Source organism: Phyllobates terribilis, unplaced genomic scaffold (genome assembly GCF_046119375.1).
Source record: "Phyllobates terribilis strain yellow unplaced genomic scaffold, ASM4611937v1 Scaffold_1__5_contigs__length_1240528914, whole genome shotgun sequence".
Lineage (NCBI taxonomy): Eukaryota > Metazoa > Chordata > Amphibia > Anura > Dendrobatidae > Phyllobates > Phyllobates terribilis.
Window position 1 is genome coordinate 97,189,483 of NW_027362761.1, and position 11,382 is coordinate 97,200,864.

The following is an 11,382-nucleotide window of genomic DNA, read 5'->3' on the forward strand; positions in this document are numbered from 1 at the left end:
ACCGCATCTGTGGGCTTTGCTCTGCTCTGCTTGTCTACCGCATCTGCGGGTTTTGCTCTGCTCTGCTTGTCTACCGCACCTGCGGGTTTTGCTCTGCTCTGCTTGTCTACCGCATCTGTGGGTTTTTTCTCTGCTCTGCTTATCTACCGCACCTGCGGGGTTTGCTCTGCTCTGCTTGTTTACCACACCTGCGGGTTTTGCTCTGCTCTGCTTGTTAACTGCACCTGCGGGTTTTGTTGTGCTCTGCTTGTCTACCAAATCTGCGGGTTTTGCTCTACTCTGCTTGTCTACCGCACCTGCGGGTTTTGCTCTGCTCTGCTTGTCTACCGCACCTGCGGGTTTTGCTCTGCTCTGCTTGTCTACCGCACCTGCGGGTTTTGCTCTGCTTGTCTACTGCACCTGGGGTTTAGCTGTGCTCTGCTTGTCTACCGCACCTGCTGGTTTTGCTCTGCTCTGTTTGTCTATGACACCTGTGGCTCTGTTCCTGTATCCCAGTCTGTACTGGTCCCTATCCTGCCTGCGTTCCTACCTGCCAGTACCCACCTGTCTGCATGCCAGCCGTGCCTGCCAGTACCCACCTGTCTACATACCAGCCATGCCTGCCAATACCCACCTGTCTGCATACCAGCCGTGCCTGCCAGTACCCACCTGTCTGTATGCCAGCCTAACCTGCCTGTTCCTGCATTGCCCGGTGTGGGTCAACAGCTGTGAATGGGGTCTGACCTGGAGTAGCACCTGGTCCCTCTGCTCGGTTCCTCCCTGGTTCACGGAGTCGACTGAGCCGCCGTGTGACCTTGGTCGGACCGAGTTGATACTTAGTCACGCCCCTCCAGGCACTCCTCGGTTCATGGTCCAGTGGGATCACTAATCATGCTCACGCCAGTCAGTCCGGGCTTGTGCGTAACAAGAAGTATCCAGGACATGGGATACAAGTGTTGAATTCCTTGTGTTAAGTCACTCATGACCAATAGACAATGCCAGAAGAGTCTTACCTGGGCCAAGGAGCAAAAGACCTAGACTGTTGTTCAGTGGTCCAAGGTGTTGTTTTCAGATGAAAGTAAATTTTGCATTTCATTTGGAAATCAAGGTCCCAGAGTCTGGAGGAAGCATGGAGAGGCACACAATCCAAGCTGCTTGAGGTCTAGTGTGAAGTTTCCACAATCAGTGATGGTTTGGGGAGCCATGTCATCTGCTGGTGTAGGTCCACAGTGTTTTTTCAAGAATAAAGTCAACGCAGCCGTCCACCAGGAAATTTTAGAGCACTTCATGCTTCCCTCTGCTGACAAGCTTTTTAGAGATGGAAATTTCATTCTCCAGCAGGACTTGGCACCTGTCCACACTGCCAAAAGTACCAATACCTTGTTTAAAAATAACAGTATCACTGTGCTTGATTGGCCAGCAAACTCGTCTGACCTTAACCCCATAGAGAATCTATGGGGTATTGTCAAGAGGAAGATGAGAGACACCAGATCCAACAATGCAGACGAGCTGAAGGCTGCTATCAAAGCAACCTGGGCTTCCATAACTCCTCAGCAGTGCCACAGGCTGTTGCTACGCCGCATTGATGCAGTAATTGATGCAAAAGGAGCCCCGACCAAGTATTGAGTGCATTTACTGAACATACATTTCAGTAGCCCAACATTTCGGATTTTAAAAACATTTTTCAAGCTGTTGTTATAAAGTATTCTAATTTACTGAGATAATGACTTTTGTGTTTTCATGGGCTGTAACCTATAATCATCAACATTAACCAAAATAAACACTAGAAATAGATCACTCTGTTTGTAATGGCTCTATATAATATATCAGTTTCACTTTTTGTATTTAAGAACAGAAATAAATTAACTTTTTGATGATATTCTAATTTAGTGAGATGCACGTGTGTATATATATGTATATATATATATATATATATATATATATATATATATATATATATATATATATATCCGGCACTCAATAACTTTTGACTTGTATAGATTCCAAAATGTATTAGTGGTAAATCAGAGTGCCGGAGTTATTACTGACTTTTTATACATTTTGTTACTACTGAGCACCATCAAAAAACAGTGAGCACCCAATCTTTCTTATATATGTACATCATCATATCTAAATTATCACGTATCATTCAAAATGGTCTCATACTGTGAAAGGGTTGTTTGATACTAATTACGTCTGTTATATTTCAGAACCAAACTAAGCCTCAAGGTCCATGTGTTTTATTCATTTTGTTCTCCTTTTATATAGTGTGAGCTTCAAGAAATATTGAGAACATCTGGGAGGAAGCTTGTAGTTGTTGCCTTTTCCTCTGGAAATTGTGGACCATGCAGATTAACAACACCATGTTTGGAGGCAAGTGAAAGATTTGGAATAATAAATGTGCCATGTCTGATTGTATTGCTAAAATCGTAATGACTTGTTTTGTCCCCTGCACATTTGCCATTAAGTAAACTAAAAAGTGAATAGAAACACTATTTTCTCCTTGAGGCACTAAGTATACAGGTTTTATTTGAGAGATTGTCTATTTCAGACAAACTTATGAAGTGTTCACTGCTGGCATTGCCGGTTTTGGACAAAGTTTACCCCTGGGTAAAAGTTAAGAGGGGTCCCAAATGCTAACATATTGTACCATCACACAGAAACATTTAGGGTGCTTTTACACAAACTGATTATAGACTGTTAAACATGCGCCAATCTGCTATATTCAAGCCGTTCAGTCCTTATATACCAACCTAATTACACAGGCTGATGAAGAATAATGGGGCTAGAATGATTAATATCTCTTTTTCTCCCCGTACATATACATGTTATAGGCAGCACATCTCCTATTTACATGGGCAATGTGCTGCCAAGAGTAATGATTTTTCTTCCAGCATAAAAAATACTATCATCATTTTGCTAGTTTGTGTTGTGATCGCCGAAAAACTCTCATCTGCAGTTCAGATATTTAAAAGTGTGGATACAGCATACACACATACACTGTATGTTACAAGGGTCTAAAGCAGTCTCAAACTCGGCTGTGCATATGGGCCACATGTAGAAAAAATGTGAATTTGAAGGTCTGCATTCTTTGGAGGAAGAGGTTACATTTTTAGTGATACCACATCATGTTTTCTATACACCTTTTGATAATTTTTTTTGAACATTTTTAAATGGCAGCTTGTTTTTTATTTTATTCTCTTAAATGGCATTCATCGTATAGGTTATGGCACAGTTTTATAGCTTGGGTCATTTCGGGTGCAGCAATAATAAAATTCACTTTTTTGTTTACTTTAGTTTATAAATAAAACAGCATTTTTTGTGTAAAAAAAATTTTCATACTTTATTTAGAATTTTTTTTTTTACATTTTTTATAATTTTTATCTCCTTTTCATGTCTACTAATTGGCTAGTTACAGTAATTTTGTCTAACAATTAGCACCATATAGTAATTCTTACCAACATCTTATAGTAATGTCCCCATACTGGTTCCCATCTTGTAGTAATTTCCTCCATCCTGATCCTTATCTTCTAGTAACATCACCCATCCTGGCCCTCCTCTTGTAGTAATGTTCTCATTTTATAGTAATGTCCCCATCTGGTCAGGATCTTTTAGTAATGTCCCCCATACTGGTCCCCCTCTTGTAGTAATCACCTCATCTTGCTTGCCCTCTTGTAGTAATGTTCCCATTTTGTAGTAATATCCCCATCCTGGTCAGCATCTTGTAGTAATGTCACCATCCTGGTCAGCATCTTGTAGTAATGTCCTTATCCTGATCAGAATCATGCAGTAATGTCCCCATCTTATAATAATGTCCCCGTCCTGGTCCCTATCTTGTAGGAATGTCTCATCCTGGTCCTCCTCTTCTTGTAATGTTCCCATTTTATAGTAATATCCCCATCCTGGTCAGCATATTGTAGTAATGTCCCCATCTTATCGTGATGTGCCAATTCTGTTCCTTATCATGTAGTAATTTCCCCAATAGTGCCACACTTCACAATAAAAAAAAATCTGCTCCCTTGGTGAACAGCGTCCCATTTTCCTCCACAGACTAGGTGGCGCATGACAATGATGTCACACGCTGCCCGCGCTGGCCTGCTCATGTTGGTATTGTGGCGCAGAGAGCTGTTGTCTGTGCCGCGATACATTTCAATTGAATGTGTGTCTAGGGACACATATTCAACTGAGAGGAATCGCTGATCTCAGAGGACCCCAAGACCGGGCCTCGATCATCACAGGAAATCCGGTGCCTGCAGGCCACATGAAACAGCCTCAGGGGCCTGTTGCCTGCAGGCTGCGTGTTTGAGACCCCTGGTGTAAAGGGTAGCGTTTCTCCTAATGGAGAGTGACATGTATAACATGCCAGGGTAAGGAGGCTTATAGGCCGTGCAATGCTGTATGTTACACACACACTGTATAACACACACATCACATGTTACACAAACACACATATGTTAAACACACACACATTGTTTGTTACACACACACGCTGTATGCTACACACATACACTGTATGTTATATACAGTTTATATTGAAATCATACTCACAATGCATGGTATATGCACACACCAGTATATAACACACACACACATCTGTACATAACACACACATATCAGTATATAAAACACACATCAGTGTAGAGGACTTACCATGCTCCCTCATCTGCAGACCCTCCATGTTCCTGCAGGGTGAGGGACCTTTGGTCACATGACTATGATGTCATGGGGGCCAGAGGTATATCTAGGGGTTCAGCACAGGATGGGGAGTGAAACATTGAGTGGGCCCCCAATAATAGTAAAAGGGAACCGCAGCAATTGACCATGCTGTTACAAAAAAAATCACTGTACAAAAAACAAAACCAATATTATTGCCATATGGTGAAAATAAAGTGGTAGATTCCAGTTGTTCACAAAAAGAAATGTTCAGCTCACCTGAGGAAAAAAACTTTGAACTCTCAAGATGTGCACGAACACCGAATCCCAGTTGGAAGAATAATAGAACACATGAAAAAAAGGTGATCTTGTCCAGTACTCAAAGCTCTTTTTTTACTTAGAAAATTTGATTGGGTGCTGGACAAGATTGCAGTTCTGCAAAACATATTAAGAGATTACAGAACAGTTATAGATAGTGACTAACAGGGGATATTCTGTCTGATTGAGTTATTCACTTTTCCATCTGGCCCAGACCACCATGACAACTTCTCTAGCCAAAACTCGCCTGTAGAGTTTATAACAAAAATTCATTTGAATTCTCACATGTCCTGCACTGTTCCCATCTATTTCCATCCTACATGAACTAATCACCATGATGATAATCCAATGACGAGCCAACTGCTGTCATATTTGTCCCTATTACTGCAACTGCTGTATAGCATGGTGACAATGCCCCTCCTAGAGCTCCGCATAAGCAGGCACAGGTAGTAGCCGGCAGCTGCAGCTACCACGTGTGACCGCTGCTAAAGGGAATGAATATTCACTCCTCTCCACGCCCATGGGAGTGGAGAGGAGTGAATATTTATTCTCCTTAATAGTGCACACAGCCAATCGTAGCCACCGGCTTCCTGCTGCGGCTCCGCAATCCTGTGTGCCCGCTATTAGAGAGAATGAATATTTACTCTTCTCCACTCCCATGGGCGTGGCGAAGCGTGAATATTCATTCTCTTTAGTAGTGGGCACAGAGGATTGCAGAGCCGCATCAGGAGCGCGGACGCTGCTGTGTGCGTTATTAAGGAGACTGACTATTCACTCCTCTCCACGCCCATAGTTCCGGTGTGGAGAGAAGTGAATATCCCTGCAGCTCACCTCGGCATCTGAGGGCGTATGGCAGTGATGTCATGCACTGCTCAGATGCTGACATGAGCTGCTGGCAGACAGGACGCAGTGCTGGAGCAGAGCAGATGGGAGAAAGAAAGGTGAGTATAATTGTTTATTTTTTCATGTGTGCAGTAATGGAGGGCCATGTATATCAGGACAGGGGATGAGGGGGCCATGCATACCAAGATTGGGTCTGAGGGGGCCATTCATACCAGGGTTGAGTCTGAGGGGGCCATGCATACCAGGATTGGGTCTGAGGAGGATATGCATACCAGGATTGGTTCTGAGGGGGCCATGCATACCAGGATTGGGGATGAGGGGGCCAAGCATACCAGGAATGGAGATGAGGGCCGTCTACTGAATACCTCTCACTACCAGTACCCCTCTGACAATTCCTTCTGCCAGGGGAGAAAGAAATGGTAAATAATCATGGATTGGGGTGTTTTCCAGGGGCACAGTATGATGGCTCTACATGCAGTATTATTGCCCTTACACAATATGATTACCCCACAGCACCCAAACAAATAGTACGATGGCCCCCACAGCTCCCCTACACAGAGTATCATGTTCCCACAGTTTGATAGTCCCCACAGCCACCAACACACAATATATTATGCCCACTGCCCCCTAGACACAGTTTGATGGCCCCCACCACTTCCCCACATTATTATAGCATTCACACACAGTGTGCTTTGAGTCCATTTTGAGAAAAGTAAATGTTTGTTGTTGTATGATGGCCCCAGAACTCCCACGCACACAGTATGATGGCCCCAAAATTCCTCCACACATGGTGTGATGGCCCCCACACATAGTATAATGCTCCCACATTACCCTACAATTAATAACTCCGATAAAAAATATATACCCACCTCACTCTGGATCCTAGTGAGCCTGCTGCCACAGTCAGCATCCCAGAATGGGTGAAGCACTGTGATGCTGATGTCTTGTGCATGCTTCTGACATTCTGTAGGCCGAAGGCCTAAAGTGACCTGCAGACTACATAGCAGAGAGCATTAGGGCAGGAAGACCATGGCGTCTGCTCTACTCTAGACTATAACAAATATCAGCATACCTTACACAGCTATACAGTTATAAGTGGCAGTCACTCCGGGTGGGCCACAATGAGTGAGTTTTTCCAGGTAACTGCTTCCCCCGCAGTAGTTATGCTATTGCTGAGGGCACTTTTGGGGAAGGAGGCCCTGTGCAATTGCTCACCTCTCACCCAGCACTGGCACTGCCTTTTAGGACCCCAAGCTTTAAATTATAATCTGTAGGAAAACCTTACTTAGAGGTTTCAATGATCCTGCAGCACCCATTCAATTCAATGGGTTCTCTTTGTCATGCAGAACAGGACAGAACCTATAGAGTGAGAAATGCTTTTTACTCACTTATCACATCTATTGACTCAGAATTTTTTAATAATGTTTATGAAAATTGTTTTTCTAAACTAGATAATCATTTTACGTAAAACTACTTTTTCCAGAATATATACCCTTGTTTATACCAGGGACAGGCAATTAACTTTCCCAAGGGGTCACATGATAGACCGTGACTGTTGTGAAAAGCCGAATCAATAGGTTGAAATGAATTATACGCAATATTAATATTAACATATTAATTACAACTATAATTATTATTTTATATTTATATTATCACTTAATATTGAGCAGAATTATGTATGCTGACATCACCCTATATTCAGAATGAGCCCCTAAACCGCCCCAATCATACAGTATGAGCCCCGATACAGCCTCCCTATATACAGCATGAGCTTCCACATATCCCTCTATATACTGTATCTGTTCTTCCAGTAAGGCAAAACTGTTTTTGTTTAACCCTGTATATACAGGTAAATTGCGTTCATTGACATGAACGTTGCGAGGGATGGTAGTTGTGGGCGAGGTACTAGGCTCTTACTCACCGGAACGTTACATACTGGTGGGGGTCCAGGCTGGGGGTGTGGACTTCTTCTGTGAGGATGCTTCCCCCATGCAGGCCGCATGTAACCAATGTTGCTGGTTAAACACAACCAGATGTCTGACAGTTCAAGGAGGGAGACCACCAGTTCAAAATAAACTTTACTGAACATTAACTTGGTGAGGGTTATATAAAGTAGATAGTGGGTACATATCTTCTCAAACATTTCCTCAACAATGTGTAATATTTTCCTCACACAAATTCAATCCCTTTCTCTTCTCTCTCTTTACTTGTTCTCTGTCTCCACTATTCCTTACTACTTCACCCCAACCCAGGTAGGCACTACAGTTCAGCTAGCAAGAGTCCCATTGTCAACCAGCAGTTCCAGATCTTCTTTTCCCTTTGGGATCCATGGTGCAAGTATGGCCGGTACATATATTCTCTTCAACTGATGCTCTGGAACTCCAGCCCAGGACACTCTCTTCGTCTCGCATACTTCGTCCTGTCTAGGCCCCTTACCTTTAGGAGTTATAATCTCTGGGCCTTATTGCTAGGCATCCTCTCCCTGGACCCACCTCCAATAAATCCCTCTACTGCTCAGTCACTCTTCCTCGTTTCCACACCGGATCATGCTATCTCTTTCTCTCGGTCTCCTCTCACTTCTAGGGGCACCAAATAAATGTGGCACTGCTCACACCAGACCTTAGGTCTCTTCTCTGCACACTCTGGGCCCTATCTGACATCTCAACAGGTCTCTTTCCCTTCAGCTTAACCCCTTCCCCTCTGGTCTAGTCCCAAACATTAACTCTTGCTATCCCTACTGTCAAGCAATTTACATTATCAACATCATTATCGCACATCACAGTTCACATTACGCAACATAACAACACTTGTTTCTTCAAGGTGGAATGTAGGCAATATGTCTATCTCCTTACACTTGTAGCTTTTAATTGCTACATCTCGCTTCTATTTAAAACCACTCCCAGAAGATATGTTTTATTTGATTCTTTGATGATTCAGTTATTATTTTGAATATTACTAATAATGCCCTCTTTTTTTTACAGTCAATGAGCAGTGAGATGCCAGACATAGCTTTTGTTAAAATTGATGTTCGGAAATCTGACGTAAGTGGCAAAGATAAAAGGGATCAAACTAGATCAAATTAATTTTTATGAAGGTTACAATACCATTTTTTATAATATAATTATTGTATTTCTGTCTTATAGGAATTTGTAGACCGATATGAGATTTCTGGAGTGCCAGCTTTTTGTTTCTTCAGAAATATGCAACAGGTGTGTTACAATAAATTTGTACAATGCTCTAAGTCAAGAACTGACTTGGGATTAAAGTCTGAAGTCACAGACTTCTGAATCCTGTAAATATGATGTGCGTTTGCAGTCAGGATTTTCTGCTATTACCCGTGAGGGTGGCCCGTCACGTGACCGCAAGTTTGAATTTGCTTTTTTCCAGTCACAATCCAACTGGATGTGCTGTCCTCTTGCAGTGCACTTCACATAACTGCCTGCTCTCATGGGTATAACCGGACAATCCCATCAGTAAGCGCGCCACACGTGGTCAGGATTCAGAAATCTGTAGTCATATAGAGTGACTGCAGACTTTCATTCCAAGCCTGGACAACCTATTAAAGTTCCATAAGTATTCTTTGGCCACAAGACAAAAGTATTGTGATCCAACTCCTGGCTTCCCAAATCCCTGGTGTCTCTTCTGCCTTGTAGACCATGTAAAACGTCACCGTTGCAGAGTAACACCTGCATAATGCCTTGCCGGGCCTACTATTCCGAAGAGACACCGGGGATGCCGGTAGTTCGTAGGACTCCCAAGGTGCTGCAAATCAATTTGCTCCTCTCTAAATCCAATTAATACATAACATCTGAAGTGATTTTACACGTAACTTATGAGTTTAGCTTTTGGACTCTTGCACACATCTGTGTGTACATTTTTGATGATACAGACTGCATTACAGGGGTTGACCCAGAAAGGCCATTCATCATCTATGTTCAAAAGATACGTGATTGATGTCTAATTGATGTAGGTCCAGCCGCTAGAACCCACACCAATCACTAGAGCTACGGTAGTGAAGTGACAAGGAGTTTAGTATAGCAGTCGTCACACAAAAAGGCTGTTTCTATCAGCCATATAAATATCACATGTATTGTCAGATCTTTTTTTGTGACGACCCCTTTAAGGGGCTGAAATATGGACCCTAAAATAGGTATTTCTATCTTGTAGATTTACCTACCACACCCCAGCACTGACTGCCAGTTGGCTCAGCAGTGCATCAGTACAGAGCTGGCTGTCCGTCAATGTTGGAGCATGCTTACAGCCGTCGCTCACTATGAAAGCCAGGAGCATCCGGAAGTAATAAAGTTCATTTCCTCACTGCAGCAGGGCTTTCAGTACTGCAGCCAGGAAGTTTTAAAATGCTATTAACCTGCAGATTATCCCCACATCAACAGGTTAATAGCATTTTTTCACACGACAGGTTCCCTTTAAGACATATCCACAGAATAAGCCATAAATGTTTGGTCTCTGGAACCCGCACCTATCTTATGAATGGGGCCTTGTTTTGCAATGCTGTGAATTGAGAGGTGAGCATGCATGTGGTGCTCTCTTAATTCACTACTCCTTAAAAAGTGAATTGAGAGTGCATCCTTGAGCCAGAAATACAGAATTTTAGAACATGTGCACACGTTGAGTATTTGGTCAGTATTTTACATCAGTATTTGTAGCCAAAACCAGGAGTGGGTGATAAATACAGAAGTGGTGACGTGTTTCTATTATACGTCTCCCCTGATTGTTCCCCTCCTGATTTTAGCTAACAAATACGATGTAAAATACTGACCAAATACTGAACGTGTGAACATGGTCTTAACCTCATCCTTACCTAAAATAAAAACTCTGTGTGTCTTCATTTAAAATGAAATGTATATGGAGGTATTGCATGCTAACTGCATTCAGAATGTACAGTATGTGATCTGGATCCCAAATACAATGAACTACTTGATTATACAGACTATTGTTGTTAGCCATGCAATATATAATCTACGATTATTAATATGTGCAAATACAATTTATTTTTAATGATATGTTTATTCCTCTTTAGGTGTATAAATTCCAAGGAGGTAACGTTGACTACCTACGCAAAATAGTTTATGACCTAAGGTTCTAGAATGTAATCTATTGCTGTTTCAAATAAATAAAGACATTTTGAATATCAAAGAAGTCAGCAGTGTTTTAATATGATAAATATGTTGCTGTTTTCTTGTGTAATCATTTAATAAAAAGGCACACGTCTATTGAACAGGAACAAATTTGTAATGTTAAATTATTTGTCTGGAAAAAGCAATTGTAGTCCTATATCTATTCCGAGATTAAATAAAATTGAGCTCCACTCCTATCATGTAATCTTAACAGAAGAGGATTTAATTGTGGCCTGTAATGCCCTGTGTGTTCTCATTCACGGTGTGCACAATTATTTGTATTTATGATGATTAATTTTATTATTGAACAACTACAGTGCTATCAGTCAATCCAAAAGGTTAACAAACCTGAAAACTAAATATTTTTGACATTTAAAGTGAGGTTTTGTTTTTCTTAAGCCCGCTTCACATATTCATGTTTCCGGTATGGTACGTGTGGCGTCCGTTTTCA

At 42.1% G+C, this 11,382-nt stretch overlaps 1 protein-coding gene across 1 annotated transcript in view; it reads left to right on the top strand.

Moving 5' to 3' along the window:
- LOC141165939 (thioredoxin-like) overlaps positions 1–11,042 on the top strand; it is a 49,423-nt gene extending 38,381 nt beyond the window's left edge. The window contains exons 2-5 of the mRNA XM_073652051.1: positions 2,248–2,352; positions 8,775–8,834; positions 8,937–9,002; positions 10,835–11,042. Coding sequence (XP_073508152.1) covers positions 2,248–2,352; positions 8,775–8,834; positions 8,937–9,002; positions 10,835–10,900 — 297 coding nt within the window. The 3' untranslated portion in view covers positions 10,901–11,042. The remainder of the gene's footprint in view (positions 1–2,247; positions 2,353–8,774; positions 8,835–8,936; positions 9,003–10,834) is intronic.
- The last annotated feature ends 340 nt before the right edge of the window (positions 11,043–11,382 follow it).